The following is an 18,910-nucleotide window of genomic DNA, read 5'->3' on the forward strand; positions in this document are numbered from 1 at the left end:
CGGCCTGAGATCGTGGAAGCGGCGTGACCTTTCCAAGTTGCTGTTGTGGCTGTGCAGGAGCCACATTCACCCAGTGGGCCGTAAAGGACATGTATTGTCCCTGACCACGTCGGCGCTGCCGTGCACTTTGGTACACACCGACAGGCTCAAGGACTGGCCTACCTTCTGTTCCACAAAATTGTGCAAGGCTGGTACTGCCTTCTTTGCAAATAAATGATGGCTTGGGACTCTCCATCTTGGCTCAGCACAAGCCATCAGTTCTTTGAAAGGTGCAGAGTCCACCACTTGAAAAGGGAGGGACTGCAGCACCAGCAACTTGGACAGGAGCACATTCAGCTTCTGCGTCATTGGATGAGTGTGCGCATACTGTTGTCTCTTGGACATGGCTTCACCAATGGATTGCTGGCAGAATGACTGACTCAAAGTAGAAGGAGCAGGAGCATCTGGAGCGACAGAAGATGGGTATGACATACAGCTTCCTTCTGCTGAGGTGGTGGAGCCTTGGCTGGCTGAAACAGGGAGCCGCATGCCACTGGGTGATGCAGGAGGCTGGACCACCACATCGGAGCCACGGTTCTCCCAGGCCGCTTTATGGTGACGCTGCATATGTTGACGCAGGGCCGTGGTGCCAACATTGGGACCCTGGCCACGCTTCACCTTCTGCCGACACATCTTGCATGTGGCCAGGTTAACATCCTCTGGATGCTTGATGAAAAACTGCCACACCGCCGAGTAGCTGATTTTCCCACCAATAGTCCGCACTGATTGACTGCTACTGCCGCCGACTCCTGGAACCCCTGTTCCACTACCTTCCGGGAAGGTAGGCTGCCTCGAAGCAGGTGGTCCACCCCGGACATGTTTGGCTCCAGACTTTCCACTTCTGCCAACCAGGCTACCACCTTGCTGGCTGAGCTGCTGCCTCACTGGCAACCTGCAACCCTCTTCTTCTTCTGATGATGAAGCCCCTTCTGCACCCGGCTCCCAAGTGCGATTGGCTTTATCATCATCGAGTTGTGTCTGCATGTCACTGATGTCCTCCTCAGGTTCCTCAAAAGTGGCTGCTTCAGGAGCCTGAATGCTCGCAACACCACCTCCCACGCCACTCTCCTCATCACTACTTGCCCGCCTAGTGTAGGAAGTGGCGGATGTCTGCTCCATTTCTTGGCTAGGCACTAGCTGCTGACTGTCCTCTAGTAGATCGTCCTCACTAAATAGTGGAGCTTTACCCACAGCATAAGATACTTCTGTGGGGGGAGGGAACAGCATAGGACAGAGGCAATGGGAGGATAGGGACTTCTCCCGGGCCATGCCAAGTGAGGGTTGTGTCTGAGGAACCCACCGACTGTTGACTGGGGGTGTCAGAGGTCACTTGAAGTGGATTAACCAATCGATAACGGCAGATGGGTTGCTGGTCGAGACACGACCAGTAGCTGATACCGGGAGCTCAGGCCTCTAGCTGCGACTCCTGCTGCCACTCGCCCCTCATCTCTGCCTGATGAATTTAGGCCTCTGCCACTCCTCTGTGCATAGAGAGGAAAAAGAAAAAAAAAAGAAAAAAGACAGGTGCGCTCCTAGTGCAGTATTATTAGCTTTGAATCGGCCTCAAAAGGTAAATTCAGGCTTACCAGAAAGGGTTGTGCTAAGAGCACAACACCTCTTCAGGCATGTAGACTCGCTTGATTATAGAGGTCAGCTACTCCAGAGTCCCTTTTGGATGACAGGTGTCAGACCCAAAATTAGTAGTAGAGATTAAAGGTTTGGCTGCCGATTATATAGGGGTGGTTGGCTGCTGATAGGCTGCATGCTGCTTGTGATTAAGGGTCATCCCACCTACCTGCCTTCCCAGGATTCCTTGCCCAATGTCCTCACTTGTGGATCCGCCATTTTAGGTGCCCTGGAGCCTGGACCGCACTAAATGGAGTTTAATGAAGCGATTCGCATTCGCTGCGAATCAAATTTTTCCTGAAATTCGTAACAAAGTCGGATTCCTCAGATCTGATTCACTCATCCCTAATTGACAGGTTTAATGTTTTTGCAGAATCTGGATAGCAAAATTCCGCAGTGGAAATTCTGCTGTGTGAATGGGACAGCGGAATCTCCATTCAATGCAATGTGCAGTAAATTTGCCGGAATTTTTCTGCCAGATTCCGCTTGGAAATTCTGCAGTGTGAACATGGCCTTATAGGTGGTGCAGACCGATATTATGAGCAGAATTCACTCACAGTGCATGGGCTCTAGGATGCCTGAGCCACTGTTAAAAATCTGGCACAATCTTAGATTATCCAGTCTAAGGGTACGTTCACACAGTCGGATTGCCTGCAGATTTTGCTACCATTGACATAGTCAATGGGTCAGCAGAAAATCCGCAATAGAGGCAGATTTGCTAAGTTTTTTTCCGGACCCATTGAAGTCAATGGTAGTAAAATCCACTGTGGATTTTAACCCCTTAAGGACACAGCCCTTTTTCACCTTAAGGACTGAGCCCTTTTTCGCAATTCTGACCACCGTCGCTTTATGAATTAATAACGCGAAAACGCTTTTACCTAATATTCTGAGATAGTTTTTTTGTGACATATTTAACTTTATTTTGGTGGTAAATTTTCGGCGTTACTTGCATCCTTTTTTGGTGAAAAATCCCAAAATTTCATGAAAATTTTGAAAATTTTGCATTTTTCTAACTTTGAAGCTCTCTACTTGTAAGGAAAATGGATATTCCCAATAAATGTTATTTCTATTCACAAATACAATATGTCCACTTTATGTTGGCATCATAAAATGGACATAATTAGAGGGCTTCAAAGTAGAGCAGCAATTTTCAAAAATTTCATGAAAATTGCTAAATCTGAAGGGACAGATGTTACAGAACTACAACTCCCAGCATGCCTGGGCAGTCCAGGCATGCTGAGAGTTGTAGTTTGGCAACATCTGGAGGGCTACCGTTTGGGCACCACTGTAACAGTGGTCTCCAAACTGTGACCCTCCAGATGTTGCAAAACTACAACTCCCAGCATGCCCAGACAGCCTTTGGCTGTCTGGGCATGCTGGGAGTTGCAGTTTGGTCTTCCTAGTGGTTGCCACAGTAAAGATCACTTTACTTTCACTTTCAATTGCCAATTGCCGCCACATCCCCCCCCACCGTAACTTCCATACCTGAGCCAGGATCCAGCGAAGATCGGGGATCCCCAGGCATCTTCTCCTGCAGGTACAGGCCTTCATCTTCTGTCCATGTTCCCCTCGACATCCAGGGGTGGGCAGAACGGGGGGTTGCCATGGTTGCCAACCCACTGTCCTGCTCTGCCATTGGTCAGAATAAGTTCTGACCAATGTCAGGGGATAGGAGGAGATCGCAGCACTGCGACCTCACTCCTAGCCCTCAGGATGATCGGGGCTGTCCCTGACAGCTCCAATCATCGCTATTTTCCGGGTGATCGGGTCACCAGAGACCCGATCAGCCCGGAATAGCAGAAAATCGCATGTCTGAATTGACATGCAATTTTCTGCGATCGCCGACATGGCGGGGGGGGGGACCCCCCTGGGCGATGTGCCGGGATGCCTGCTGAATGATTTCAGCAGGCATTCCGGTCCGGTCCCCAACCGGCTAGCAGCGGGGACCGGAATTCCCACGGGCGTATGCATACGCCCCAAGTCCTTAAGGACTCGGGATGCAGGGCGTATGCATACGCCCGGCATCCTGAACAGGTTAAGCAGCAGATACGCAATGGAATCCGCAGGTTATCTGCCTGTGTGAAGGGGAACTAACAAAGTTTTGTTTCCAATGCTTCACAATAAGGCTATGTTCAGACGGTGGAATTTCCGCACGGTGAATTTCCATGCGGACATACCATCGACAGCAAATCGAGGATCACTCGGAAATGCGCCATCCTAGACGGAATCTGAATTTCTGCAGCAGAAACATCTGCTGCGGAAATTCTGCCGTGTGCACAGTGCAGCAGAATCCTATTGAAATCAATTGTATTCTACTGCTGTGGAATGTCCGTGTGAAATTCCGCATGGAAATTCCATCACGTGAACATAGCCTAAGAAAGCACACTATAGTATCCAGCATTGTAATCATAAGCCATGATGCTGGTGTGAACAGAGCTTTATATTACTAAATCATGCATATCATAACTGCATTTGGTATACTGATTCAATATATTCTATTGTTTTCTGTTATCAGCCCCTTTAGTAAAAGAGGAAGCTCACTGTAATGTTTATTTATGGCATCACTTTATCACGTACATGCATATATGTTGTGTTTGTGAAGTGTAGTGCATGAGGGAAGAACTAAGGGAGTCTATTCCAGAGGTCTTCAAGTCCATTCCATTTCAACTACTCTATAGTACAGGGTTACCCAACTAGGGTGCCTCCAGCTGTTGCAAAACGACAACTCCCAGCATTGGCTGTCCGGGCATACTGGGAGTTGTAGTTTAGCAACAGCTGTAGGCACCCTGGTTAGGAAACACTGCTATAGAAGCTTATTGCTAGAAGCTGCTGACCTTAGGTTTAGTGCTTCTTTAAACCAGCACATAGCAGGGAATGATCTATCCTGCCTAGTTATTTAGGGGTTAACACCCACATGGGCACACCTTTGAGACAACCCACTACCAGCATTCGCAGCACTTCTTTACGCCTCCCAAGCCTGTCACAGGTCACATGATCGTAACATTATCACGTGTCCTTTAACCCCCTAAGCCCCAGCAACCACAGTCTTTCCTCCTGCAGTCATGTTTCCTGTATACTCTCTGGTGGTTCTATTTCTTTTTTCTACAGTTCTGGCAACTAATGGGACTGGACCCAACATTATACTGCTGCTGATGGACGATGTGAGAGCACTGGGCGGGCTGGGGTCATGTTTTCTACTTTATGCTAAAAGTTGACTGTTTACTTTGTGGGCAGCTGAACTTGCTTCAGCTGCTTGCACGCCACTTATTTCTGCTTATGTATTAATATTTGATATACTAAAATTATTGTAACTTCTTTTTTTTAACTATTTTTAAGTATTAGACTAGTTACACTACTTTTACTGTAGTAGTTGTACAATAGGTGCTAGTCGAAAATGGTCAATTCATTTTTATAATCTAGACTAGGGCTCCAATGCATTAACCATATTATCAATTCCCTATGAGGAATTGGGCGAATTAGAATTCATAACAATTGTTGTAAGTGGCCTGCAACCCCTACCCAAAAGGGAGGCATTCTGGTCACGGTAAAGCACAATTTTTTTCCGGTGAAAATCTCTTTGGTGCATTAGCCTTAAAGTGTACCTGTTGCTTTGATTTAAAAAAAAAAAAAAAAAACGTCCTAGAGACATGTCAAAAGTATTGATCAGTTGGGGTCTGAGTGTTCAGACCCTGATTGAACAATAGATTGAGCGGTAGGAGAAGTCTACGTCTGTGCCAATCCCATAGACTTGCATTGTAGGTCTCTCGGTTACATGGCAGGAGAGAACATTTGAACACTCAGACCCTGACAGATCAAAACTTTTAAAATGTCTCTACAACATATCAAAGGTTTTTTAAAGTAACAGTGCCCATTTAAATCTAACATCTGTAAATAGTAAATACCACTATGTAAATAACAATTTGGCATATATTTTTTCCACTACAGATGGGATGGGGAGATCTCGGTGTGTTAGGTGAACCCTCCAAAGAGACCCCTAATATGGATCAGATGGCATCAGAGGGCATCCTTTTCCCAGATTTTTACACAGCCAATCCTCTGTGCTCCCCATGTAAGTTTATAAACTTTTGTGAGAACTAAAACAAGCACACAAGTGTCATGTGAAAAGTTTCTTTACTATATTAAAAACTATTACTGAAAGGAATTAGTATGTGTTATACATTCTTATACATACTTAGATGCTGGGGGAGGAGTGAATGTCCCCCCAAATACTAGTCACAGGTTCCATGGCTTTTATAAATATCCCCCATAATGTAGAACAGGGGTACTTAACTTATTTTCCAAAATCCACTTACCTAATTGTTGTTAAGTGGGCGGTAATAGGGGAGGTAGTACGGGATATGGTGATAGCGGGACACATGGGAGTAGTGTGTGACCGCAGAGGACAGGGGGTCCCTATGGGGCACATGGGGGAAGTGTGTGGCAGTGGGGTACATAGGGGCCAGTGTGCTGCAGTGTATGGCAGCCGGGCACATGGGGAAGGTGTGTTGCAGTTGGGCACTTGGGGACAGTGTGCGGAATTAGGGGAGGCAGTGGGTAGCAGTGGGGAATATGGAGACAGTTGGGGCAAAGAGGGAAGAGGTATGTGGCACTCGAGGACATTGCCAGTGGGGGATTTGTGGCAATGTGGGACATGGTGACACTGTGTGGCAGTAGTGGTACCAGGTGGCAGTGTGGGAGACCTGGTGGCAGTGGGAAGACCAGGATAAGCAGCATATGGAGTCTCCACCTTGCCCAGAACGAGCTAACCAATTATCGCTTGCCTTTTCAGGCTGAAGTGAGCAGTTATTAGTTGTTTCTCTCACCAACAAGTGCTTCTGTCAGTCTCAAAAGGAAAGCAATCATTGGTTTGTGCGCTCCTGATTGCAGAGAAGCGATTCCTGCAGTCAGCACGAAGATCCCAGCCCCAGCAATGTCAATAGCAGCCTGAAATAACGGGGTTGGGACAAGTATTCAGGCAGGCAGGCAGGCTGGGAAGTGGCACAATGTTGCTTCATCATTTTTTGTTAGGCTGTGACCCCTGCATCTAGCTGTCAGGTGGAGGCCTTGGTCTGGGTTCAGACTGTTATCCACCAGTTGAGGACCTCTGATCAAGAATATCTCTGTATTTAGATACATATACCTTGTTGCCATCCAAAATCTATGTTGTCACACTGCTCCAGCAACACTACCAACAACTGTCTAGTTATAAGGGTAGGGACAATGCACGGCCAAATGTTAACCATAACATAAGTGAACTTAGTTATATGTAGTTGGTTGTATGTAGTTCCTGTACATATATCAGTTAATGTACTGAATATAATTGTGTGTTGCTACAGTTTGTGAAGTATAGATAAGGGAACCACTATTGTGGAAGGTCTATTAGCACAATTATATACTCATGTAACACTTTAGGCATGTTCTGCAGGGTGGCTCTATTTATTTGCAAGAATGTATGTACCATAGTGGCAGACTGCATGTCACTGCTATGGGGCCCTTGGAGAGAGGGGAGCCCTGCCCTGGTTAGTCCCTTCCTTTTTTTGTTGGTAAGATACTGCAGAAATCGTCTCTCCAGGAAACAGCAAATTAATGGAGGGGAATATTAACCAATAGGCCACGATAAGCAAAGGAAAATAAACTCCAGCCCTTTCTGTCCTGGGAGGCTAAATCGGACCCCATAATTGGAGGACTCTTTCGATTTTTGCTATGAGGCCGCCTTTACTTCTATGTACACCACAGTTTATTTTGATCAATATTTATTCAGTTTCCACATATCCTATGTCTGATATTACATGGGCAATCTTTTTTACAGTTTTTTTATTCCCTTTTATTGTATAGCCAGAGCGTCTTTACTAACTGGACGCCTTCCAATACGGAATGGTTTCTATACTACAAATGACCATGCCAGGAATGGTAAGAACACCTTTGATTGGTCACTGTAAGCTACTGTATTATGTCTCCATTTATTTCTATGCATCCTATATACAGATGTTTGTTTGATTCATTCATGCTGTTCTCTAGCCATATTCATAAAAACCAAAAGTCCAAACAAGCAGCACATCCGCTGATGAATTAGAAGTATAAGGTGCACGCCATCATCGGGTTCCTGGTCAGGGAATTCAGCATCAATCCATAGGAAAGGATCGCAGCACACATGGAGGATCAAATAAAGTGCAGTGTTTATTTCCTCCTAATGCGAGAGGCCTCAGAAACGTCGCACTTTGCTATATGAGGATGAAATAAACACTGCACTTTATTTGATCCTCCATGTGTGCTGCGATCTTTTCCTATGGACATATTCATGAAAAGCTATTAAGAGATACAAAAAGCATATTTTATTTTTTAGAAATTGTACAAACTATTTGCTGGTTAAATGCTAAAGATAAAATAGACATGTGTGAATTCTAATTAGTCCTCCTGTTGACAGCTTACACACCACAAGAGATACTAGGTGGGATTCCGGAATCTGAGTTGCTGCTACCGGAGCTGCTGAGGAAGGCTGGATACATCAATAAAATTATCGGCAAATGGTACAATTCCAGTAGTTCTTATATAGGTTACAGAATGGCTAAGATGTGCCATCACTTTGTTATTGATAGGGGTTTGACCTCTGTGGCCCCACAGATACTGAGAATAAAGGGGCTGGTTTAGTGCTGTGTCCCAGCAAATCTCTGTGCAGGAAACTGCAGCACAGCCTCATTCAGGCCATGGACAGTTGATGGAAAGAAGAGGGATGTGATGCTAAAGTAGCGCTGCAGCCCCTACATTTTTAGAATTAGTGGTGTTCACAGAGATGTATCAATCACAGTGTGATAGTAATATGCTATCACTTTATAATGTGTGGTGAAAATCCCAGTCACTTGATTTGAGTGGATCCTTTACAGAATTGTACTTGATGTGACTTTCAGCACAACCAGTTCTATACTCTGGAGCATGGACTCCAAACAATTGTCTACAGATAGCTTTCTCTGGTTTGGCCAATGTCTCTAGTCAGGTGGCACTAGAGAAAAGAAAATCAATTTGTGTAAATTGTCTTAGGGGACATTATCTGTAAGAGTCTCCTACACCAGCTGGATCTCTGCATGGAAAACCCTACCTCCCCCGCCCCCCCCCCCAGAGGTCTAACTAAAAATATTAACCTCTCTGACATCAAGAGACATGGCCTAGCAAAAAATTTGAGAAGGGGATGTATAAAATAGACTCCTTAAAAATAATCCATGGAAGTAACTAATGGAACAAATTTTTAATCGGTTGAGGTCTTTATGTTCAGACCCCCACCAATCATTAGCTAAATGTGATAGACGATCTTGGATAAGTACTCCACTCCTCGGCTTGAAACTTTTCTGTTTCTTTGCAGGCAATGGGTTCCATTGTCAGTCTATGGAGCCCATCTTATGCCATGAGACAGGGCGACAGTTGGGGTCTGACTGATCAAGACTTCTGCCATGTTTGTGTAGCATTCCATAAGTTTTTGGAGTGACAAAGACAATTTAGGAAGCTTTATATTTATTTATTAGAACATAATACTATTCATTTTTTTATCCTGATCTCTAAACATAAAGGCATTTGGGGCACAGAAGAAAATATCACCCACTAAGTCGTGGTTTTGATGAATGGTTTGGTTCTCCCAACTGCCATTTTGGCCCATATGATAACCAAGAACGTCCAAATATACCAATGTACAAGAACTGGGAGATGATTGGAAGGTAACGTATCAAGTTTGCAACCCCATTAATAGGAATGTCTAGTTGAGAAAACTCAGCACCTACTGTAGATTTCTGAATTAGTAAATGTAAGGGTAGAAAGTGGCTACACAGTATCTCCCTCTGGAGGACCCAACACATTTATGCATTACACAGAAACTCCACAGGCGTCAATAAAAACTGTGCGATTCTTTATAACTTCCATGGTGGTGCTGCAAAAAATTGGCCACTTGTCGCTAAATTCCACTACAGACTACTGCAGATTTTTGGAAATCCCATTGGTGGAACATGTCCAAAGCGAACAACACCTTTTTTAAACATACACTGTATCATGTTCTTTTGTTTTTCTTTTTTCTTTTATTTCTTTTACTCACCATTCTCATTGTTTGCGAAGCAAATGCAGAATTCCAATGTATAATGGTAGTTCTAATTTTCCTTTGTGCTCTTAGTATATCCACACTTTATACAATCCGGTTTATATTGTGAAGTTTCAATAAATATTATTTTAATAAAAAAATACAAAAAACAACTTATGCTGTATCAGTGGTCATGGTAGCTCTTCCCTAAAAGATTTGTCTCACTGTTTTCATGGATTTCTCACAAAATTTCAAGGTACCTTAAAAATAAACCATCTACTATGATAATCAGAAGTAAAGGAATACTTTTTAATATTTGTAACTTTTTTGCCATTTCTTTTGCATGGTCATACTCATTGTTATTGTCTCCCTCTAGATATTATGAAGACATATATATTAATCACAAGACAGGAGAGTCAAACCTAACTCAGATATACTTACAGGTACTAATCTAAGACACCTTTGAATTAGTGGTCATTTTTATTAGGTAATATTTTCCATAAACATTAGCTCTTGGTTACAGAAATATTCATTAATATTATTTAAAGCTTGAAATACTGTTGTCATAATGTAATTTATAATAAGTGCAACTATGGCTTTAGGGGTGCTGTCACAAATGTTGATACCTATTGTAGGCATGGAGGAAACAATCTAGTCCAACAGTCCATGTTCCTCCTTACTACTTGTAAGGATTAGACTCTAGCGCCACAATGTTATCTTTAGATTTGTAAGCACCTCTCCTGGCAACAGGCGTACAAGACTGGTTTCGCAGATGCATTTTTGCATCACTGTTATGGCTTCAAGTCCTGGCCTGACTGCGGGTCTGATAGCTCACGTCATCAGACCAGTGTTCAGGACAGGACATGGATATGGATGGAAAAAATGCATCCTTATTATGCTAGTATGAACCCAGCCGAAGAAGGTGGCTCAGGTGGATTCTAGAATACTTAGGAGCAGATAGGAGCAAGGTCCCATACACCAATGTATGGGTGGGCTGCAAGCAGATGTCAAGTATTCGAGTGGAGATGTTAGAATATACCAGAAGCAGACAGCACAGAGCTGAGATTTTGTGTTCAAGCTCCAGAACCACAACCTTTTCTAAAACACTTCATTGCTTTTTGTTATCCCTGCTGATATATTTATATTTTTATTCTGTCATTAGGAAGCCATCAATTTTATTAGCAAGTATGGGATTTCCGAGAAGCCATTCTTTATGTACTGGGCAATTGATGCCACTCACGCTCCTGTGTATGCCTCCCGTCCTTTCCTGGGAACAAGTCAACGAGGATTGTAAGCTATGTACCTTGTTTGTTCATTCTTGCCATTGACGCTCAAAGGAAAACATAGTGTTTTTTTTTTTTTAAATAATTGTTTATTTTCACAATTTTGAAAATTTCCAGTGTTTAAATATGAATGACTGTAATATAACAAATAGGGGAACTTGTAATCAAAGAAATGAATGTTCCTACATTATAAACCACAAAATCTTGCATAGTGGGTGGCACAAAGCATTGCATATGTAAGGCCACGTTCACAAATCTGAAATCTCTGTGCAGAATTCCTCATTGGAATTCCATTGGAGATTCCGGAGCAGTAGAGTCCCGTTGACAATGGGATTCTGCTTCGCTGTGCACGCAACGGAATTTCCATGCCAGATGTTTTGGGCACGGAAATTCTGAATTCCGTGTCCGCAGAAAGAATGAACATGTTCATTTTTTCTGTGGAGTCCTCTGCATAGCGGTCCTAGCACTCTTTGGAATGTCCGTAAGGAGATTTTCTGTGCGGACATTCCGGACGTGTGAACATAGTCTTACCTACTTTACCTATTTACCAACTCTAGGTATGGAGATGCAGTTCGTGAAATTGACTTCAGCATAGGGAAAATCTTGGAGCTCCTAAAGAACTTGGGAATTGCCAAAGACACTTTTGTGTTTTTCACATCTGACAATGGAGCTGCACTTATCTCTGCTCCAAACCAAGGTAAGAGGCCACGCATTTTCTGTTGACATATGATAATCTAGTTTCCTATGTCTGATTGTTAAAATATTAATGTCTGCAGCTTATATTCATGAAATATATTCCAGGTGGCAGTAACTCTCCTTTTCTTTGTGGAAAGCAGACAACATTTGAGGGCGGTATGAGAGTGCCTGGCATTGCCTGGTGGCCAGGACACTTGGCTGCTGGTACGGTGAGTTTTTCTGTAATCTGCTTATTATTAGGGAACCCTTTAAGCATAAAAAGATTGCCCAAATTGGACAGCTCCTTACTGATTAGGGCCAAAAACTGAAATTTCTGAAATTATTTTTAGTACATTATTATGGGGGGGGGGGGGGGGGGGGCGCCACCATCTGAGCTGTTATTAAAGGGAAGCTATCATCAGATCTCACCATATATAACACATGACAATGCATTACAAATGTTGTGTAACTGACATTTGAGCTCCCACAATGCACTGCTTTCTGGTAACTGGAAATCAAAAGAATTTAGAATATAGTTTTAAATATGAATGTATAAGTACTCACCTAAAAAGTAAAGCATCTACAAAATCGCTCAGCGATTAATATAAGTATAAACTGTATGATGTTAAGTTGTCTGAGTTTTCTTTTAAGCAGATTTGATAGCAGGAAGGTTTTGCAAAGATTGTAAGGAAGTGAAATACAGAAGGAAAATGACTACATGTCTGTGTCTTACTGATAAAAGTATGTGACCAGCTGAGATCATTCATTCTTTCCTATATTAGCAAACTGCTGGATGTCTTTATATATTTTTTTTCTTTTTATATTTTTGATTCTAAACTCTAATATTTATCAAACATTATTTAAAAACATGTTATGCAAATTGCAGGGCGAAATTCAAAAATCCTTTCACCAGTGAGGTGTCATCTTATTGGACTATCATTATTATTATTGGGGTTTATTCTATGCCACTGTATTAATTGTGATTCAAAATTGTTGATGTTTCTATTTCTTCCTGCCACTTTCTGGATGACCAGCCAAACTCTTCCTAGTCTGGAATTATTTTATTCTGCGTAAGGTCACACACAGCCTGCACAGTGGGAAATATGCTGCATATTCTCCTATAAGCAGAGACACAGGGCTCCCTGGTGGCAGCCCTGTGTGTGCAGTGAGGTTTGGAGGCAGGCCACACAGTCACTTCAGTCACTATGTGCTTGCTCATAGGAGAATATGCAGCAATATTTACCGTTGTTGTTCATTGTTGTCAGACTAGAAGAGGGAATCCCTCGGATAAAATTGGAAAATAAGTTTTGTGCATTTTAACCCCTTAAGGACCGAGCCCTTTTTCACCTTAAGGACCGGAGCGTTTTTTGCAATTCTGACCACTGTCACTTTAAACATTAATAACTCTGGAATGCTTTTAGTTATCATTCTGATTCCGAGATTGTTTTTTCATGACATATTCTACTTTAACTTAGTGGTAAAATTTTATGGTAACTTGCATCCTTTCTTGGTGAAAAATCACCAAATTTGATGAAAAAAATGAAAATTTTGCATTTTTCTAACTTTGAAGCTCTCTGCTTGTAAGGAAAATGGATATTCAAAATATTTTTTTTTTTGGTTCACATATACAATATGTCTACTTTATGTTTGCATCATAAAATTTATGAGTTTTTACTTTTGGAAGACACCAGAGGGCTTCAAAGTTCAGCAGCAATTTTGAAATTTTTTACAAAATTTTCAAACTCGCTATTTTTCATGGACCAGTTCACGTTTGAAGTGGATTTGAAGGGCCTTCATATTAGAAATGCCCCATAAAAGACCCCATTATAAAAACTACACCCCCCAAAGTATTCAAAATGACATTCAGTAAGTGTATTAACCCTTTAGGTGTTTCACAGGAATAGCAGCAAAGTGAAGGAGAAAATTCAAAATCTTCATTTTTTACACTCGCATGTTCTTCTAGACCCAATTTTTGAATTTTTGCAAGGGGTAAAAAGGAGAAAATTTTTACTTGTATTTGAAACCCAATTTCTCTCGAGTAAGCACATACGTCATATGTCTATGTTAATCGTTCGGCGGGCGCAGTAGAGGGCTCAGAAGGGAAGGAGTGTCAAATGGTTTTTGGGGGGCATGTCACCTTTAGGAAGCCCCTATGGTGCCAGAACAGCAAAAAAACACACATGGCATACCATTTTGGAAACTAGACTCCTCAGGGAACGTAACAAGAGGTAAAGTGAACCTTATTACCCCACAGGTGTTTCACGACTTTTGCATTTGTAAAAAAAATATTTTTTTTTAACCTAAAATGCTTGGTTTCCCAAAAATTTTACATTTTTAAAAAAGTGTAATAGCAGAAAATACCCCCCAAAATTTGAAACCCAATTTCTCCCGATTCAGAAAACACCCCATATGGGGGTGAAAAGTGCTCTGCTGGCGCACTACAGGTCTCAGAAGAGAAGGAGTCACGTTTGGCTTTTTGAAAGCAAATTTTGCTCTGGGGGCATGCCGCATTTAGGAAGCCCCTATGGTGCCAGGACAGCAAAAAAAAAACACATGGCATACCATTTTGGAAACTAGACCCCTCGGGGAACGTAACAAGGGGTTAAGTGAACCTTTATACCCCACAGGTGTTTCATGACTTTTGTATATGTAAAAAAAAAATTTTTTTTTACCTAAAATGCTTGTTTTCCCAAAAATTTTACATTTTTAAAAAGGGTAATAGCAGAAAATACCCCACAAAATTTGAAGCCCAATTTCTCCCGAGTACGGCGATACCCCATATGTGGCCCTAAACTGTTGCCTTGAAATACGACAGGGCTCCAAAGTGAGAGTGCCATGCGCATTTGAGGCCTAAATTAGGGATTGCATAGGGGTGGACATAGGGGTATTCTACGCCAGTGATTCCCAAACAGGGGGCCTCCAGCTGTTGTAAAACTCCCAGCATGCCTGGACAGTCAGAGGCTATCTGGCAATACTGGGAGTAGTTGTTTTGCAACAGCTGGAGGCTCCGTTCTGGAAACAGTGGCGTACCAGACGTTTTTCATTTTTATTGGGGAGGGGGGCTGTGTAGGGGTATGTGTATATGTAGTGTTTTTTACTTTTTATTTTATTTTGTGGTAGTGTAGTGTAGTGTTTTTAGGGTACAGTCACATGGACGGGGGTTCACAGTAGTTTCTCGCTGGCAGTTTGAGCTGTGGCAGAAAATTTGACGCAGCTCAAACTTGCAGCCGGATACTTACTGTAATCCTCCGCCCATGTGAGTGTACCCTGTACGTTCACATTGGGGGGGGGGGACATCCAGCTGTTGCAAAACTACAACTCCCAGCATGTACGGTCTATCAGTGCATGCTGGGAGATGTAGTTTTGCAACCGCTGGAGGCTCCGTTTTGGAAACAGTGACGTAGCAGACGTTTTTCATTTTTATTGGGGAGGGGAGGGGGGCTGTGTAGGGGTATGTGTATACGTAGTGTTTTTTTACTTTTTATTTTATTGTGTGCTAGTGTAGCGTTTTTAGGGTACAGTCACACGGGCGGGGGTTCACAGTAGTTTCTCGCTGGCAGTTTGAGCTGCGACAGAAAATTTGCCGCAGCTCAAACTTGCAGCCGGATACTTACTCTAATCCTCCGCCCATGTGAGTGTACCCTGTACGTTCACATTGGGGGGGAGAAACATCCAGCTGTTGCAAAACTACAACTCCAAGCATGTACGGTCTATCAGTGCATGCTGGGAGTTGTAGTTTTGCAACAGCTGGAGACACACAGGTTGTGAAACACCGAGTATGGTAACAAACTCAGTGTTTTGCAACCAGTGTGCCTTCAGCTGTTGCAAAAGCTACAACCCCCAGCATGTACGGACAGCGGAAGGGCATGCTGGGTCTTGTAGTTATGCAACAGCCGGAGGCATACTACATTGGCTGGGGATGCTGGGGATTGTAGTTATGCAGCAGCTGGAGACACACTGGTTTACTACTTAACTCAGTGTGCCTTCAGCTGTTGCAAAACTACAACTCTCAGCAGTCACCGACAGCCAACGGGCATGCTGGGAGTTGTAGTTATGCAACCACCAGATGCACCACTACAACTCCCAGCATGCACTTTAGCTGATTGTGCAAGCTGGGAGTTGTAGTTACACAACAGCTGAAGGTACACTTTTACATAGAAAGAATGTGCCTTCAGCTGTTGCAAAACTACAAGTCCCATAAGGGCATGCTGGGAGTTGTGGTGGTCTGCCTCCTGCTGTTGCATAACTACAGCTCCCAGCATGCCCTTGTTGCATGCTGGGAGCTGTTGCTAAGCAACAGCAGGAGGCTGTCACTCACCTCCAACGATCCAGCCGCACAGGTCAGTCCCTCGTCGTCTCCGACTATGCATTTCTGTGAGGCTCTCTCTGTGGCTCCATATGTACTAAATATGACTTATTTTAGGAAACAGGAGCCAGGAATTAAATTTATTAGGAAATAAGAAAACAGCAGTTTAAAATCATAGCCAAGATACCCATTTATTTCTGTATCCTGGAAAACCATTTACCCACCTTGCTTTATTTTGATTCAATACCATGTTTATTCTCTATTTGCCCAACATTGGATTGATTTATTCCTCTTAGGTGAGCCACCAGCTGGCCAACATCATGGATCTGTTTACAACAAGCTTGGTTCTGGCAGGACTGGACCCTCCTGCAGACCGACAAATAGATGGAATTGACCTATCACCTGTCATCCTGGAAGGCAAAGAAATTGAGAGGTTAGCATCTCACACAGTATTTATGTATTACAGCTTGTACAAAGCAAAGTCTTGTTGGCCATAAACTGACAATACACATGAGATAATGGTCAGGGGAAGTAAACAATTTTGGCCGACATTCATCTGCCGAAAATGTGATCAGCTGCATTGGATTTTGTGTATGACATAATCTGCCGGATTTGGACAATTATCTGTCACTTTGCGCAGGCTTACTGTGGAAGATATATCAAAACCTGTGTAGAGGAAGAGTGGTGCAGTTGCCCATAGCAACCAATCAGATTGCTTCTTTCATTTTTTAAAGAATCTGGTTGCTATGAGCAACTGCACCACAAGTCCAGCTGTTATTGTAAAACATAGAGCATATCGATATGGATGGTTTCTATCAGGGCAATAGGACATAAAAGAGGAGGTCCCCATCTCTGGATTATACTCTATCAGTCAGAACAGAGAGCTGCTCTATACAAGCAATTCCTATTGTGGTGGATTTGAGCAGTCCTTGGATTACAAGAGCAACCACTTAACTAAATAGCCACCAAGAAAAGGAGTGCCGCAGGAAAAATATCTGGCTTACTGCAGCTTTCCCAGCACCCTCAGCTGTTTGCCAGGGGAATAAGACAAAGGATGATCATCTGTATGCCACAGGGAGGCATTCTAAATAGGATAGATTCTAAGGCCATGTTCACACGTCAGAATTTCCATTGGAGTTTAATTCAAAAGGATTCTGCTGCTCTGTGCACAGGGAGGAATTTCCGTTCCAGATGTTTCTGACACAGAAATTCCATTTTCCGTGTCCACACAAAAGAATGAACACGTTCATTCTTTGTGCGGAGCCCGCACGGAATGCATAGCCGTCTATGAGATGGCGCATTCCTGTGCATAGTGCCGGCATGTTATGCCGGTGCCCCGCAGTGTCCAGAATGTCCGAATGGAGATTCTCCATGTGGACATTCCAGTATGTGAACATCGCCTAAAGACAAAACACCTTTTAGAGAAGGTGCTGTATTTTGATGCGTATTTGCTAAATCAGCTGCAGAAAATACACTGTAAAATTTGGCACATGTGACCCTAACCTTAACCCCTTAAGGACTCAGCCCATTTTGGCCTTAAGGACTCAGACAATTAAATTTTTACGTTTTCATTTTTTCCTCCTCGCCTTCTAAAAATCATAACTCTTTTATATTTTCATCCACAGACTAGTATGAGGGCTTGTTTTTTGCGCGACCAGTTGTCCTTTGTAATGACATCACTCATTATATCATAAAATGTATGGCGCAACCAAAAAACACTATTTTTGTGGGGAAATTAAAACGAAAAACGCAATTTTGCTAATTTTGGAAGGTTTTGTTTTCACGCCGTACAATTTATGGTAAAAATGACATGTGTTCTTTATTCTGAGGGTCAATACGATTAAAATGATAACCATTATTATATACTTTTATATTATTGTTGCGCTTAAAAAAAATCACAAACTTTTTAACCAAATTAGTACGTTTATAATCCCTTTATTTTGATGACCTATAACTTTTTTATTTTTCCGTATAAGCGGCGGTATGGGGGCTCATTTTTTGCGCCATGATCTGTACTTTTTTTTGATACCACATTTGTATATAAAAAACTTTTAATACATTTTTTATAATTTTTTTTTTAATAAAATGTATTAAAAAAGTAGGAATTTTGGACTTTTTTAATTTTTTTTCGTTCACGCCGTTCACCGTACGGGATCATTAACATTTTATTTTAATAGTTCGGACATTTACGCACGCGGCGATACCAAATATGTCTATAAAAAATGTTTTTTACGCTTTTTGGGGGTAAAATAGGAAAAAACGGACGTTTTACTTTTTTATTGGGGGAGGGGATTTTTCACTTTTTTTTTACTTTTACTTTTACATTTTTTTACATTTTTTTTTACACTTGAATAGTCCCCATAGGGGACTATTCATAGCAATACCATGATTGCTAATACTGATCTGTTCTATGTATAGGACATAGAACAGATCAGTATTATCGGTCATCTCCTGCTCTGGTCTGCTCGATCACAGACCAGAGCAGGAGACGCCGGGAGCCGCACGGAGGAAGGTGAGGGGACCTCCGTGCGGCGTTATGAATGATCGGATCCCCGCAGCAGCGCTGCGGGCGATCCGATCGTTCATTTTAATCGCGAACTGCCGCAGATGCCGGGATCTGTATTGATCCCGGCACCTGAGGGGTTAATGGCGGACGCCCGCGAGATCGCGGGCGTCGGCCATTGCCGGCGGGTCCCTGGCTGCGATCAGCAGCCGGGATCAGCCGCGCATGACACGGGCATCGCTCCGATGCCCGCGGTTATGCTTAGGACGTAAATGTACGTCCTGGTGCGTTAAGTACCACCTCACCAGGACGTACATTTACGTCCTGCGTCCTTAAGGGGTTAAAGACAACCTCTCAGCTTTTCCGACCTGTTTGCTTTTAATAGTAGTTTGCAATTAAGTAATATGGGGCATATTTTCTAT

General features: G+C 42.9%; 1 protein-coding gene across 3 annotated transcripts in view; it reads left to right on the top strand.

The window, feature by feature from the left end:
* The window catches only part of GALNS (galactosamine (N-acetyl)-6-sulfatase), a 99,531-nt gene that overhangs the window by 63,315 nt on the left and 17,306 nt on the right, over positions 1 to 18,910 (top strand). For 2 of the 3 annotated variants that reach the window (XM_056526051.1, XM_056526053.1), the window contains exons 3-11: positions 5,611 to 5,734; positions 7,501 to 7,575; positions 8,090 to 8,192; positions 9,225 to 9,368; positions 10,098 to 10,164; positions 10,884 to 11,011; positions 11,562 to 11,701; positions 11,806 to 11,909; positions 16,282 to 16,418. In XM_056526051.1, coding sequence (XP_056382026.1) covers positions 5,611 to 5,734; positions 7,501 to 7,575; positions 8,090 to 8,192; positions 9,225 to 9,368; positions 10,098 to 10,164; positions 10,884 to 11,011; positions 11,562 to 11,701; positions 11,806 to 11,909; positions 16,282 to 16,418 — 1,022 coding nt within the window. Of the gene's footprint in view, positions 1 to 4,686; positions 4,827 to 5,610; positions 5,735 to 7,500; positions 7,576 to 8,089; positions 8,193 to 9,224; positions 9,369 to 10,097; positions 10,165 to 10,883; positions 11,012 to 11,561; positions 11,702 to 11,805; positions 11,910 to 16,281; positions 16,419 to 18,910 lie in introns of those variants that run through there. The other variant, XM_056526052.1, reaches the window with a different exon arrangement.

The sequence above is a fragment of the Hyla sarda genome, chromosome 6, assembly GCF_029499605.1.
Source record: "Hyla sarda isolate aHylSar1 chromosome 6, aHylSar1.hap1, whole genome shotgun sequence".
In the NCBI taxonomy this organism is placed as follows: domain Eukaryota; kingdom Metazoa; phylum Chordata; class Amphibia; order Anura; family Hylidae; genus Hyla; species Hyla sarda.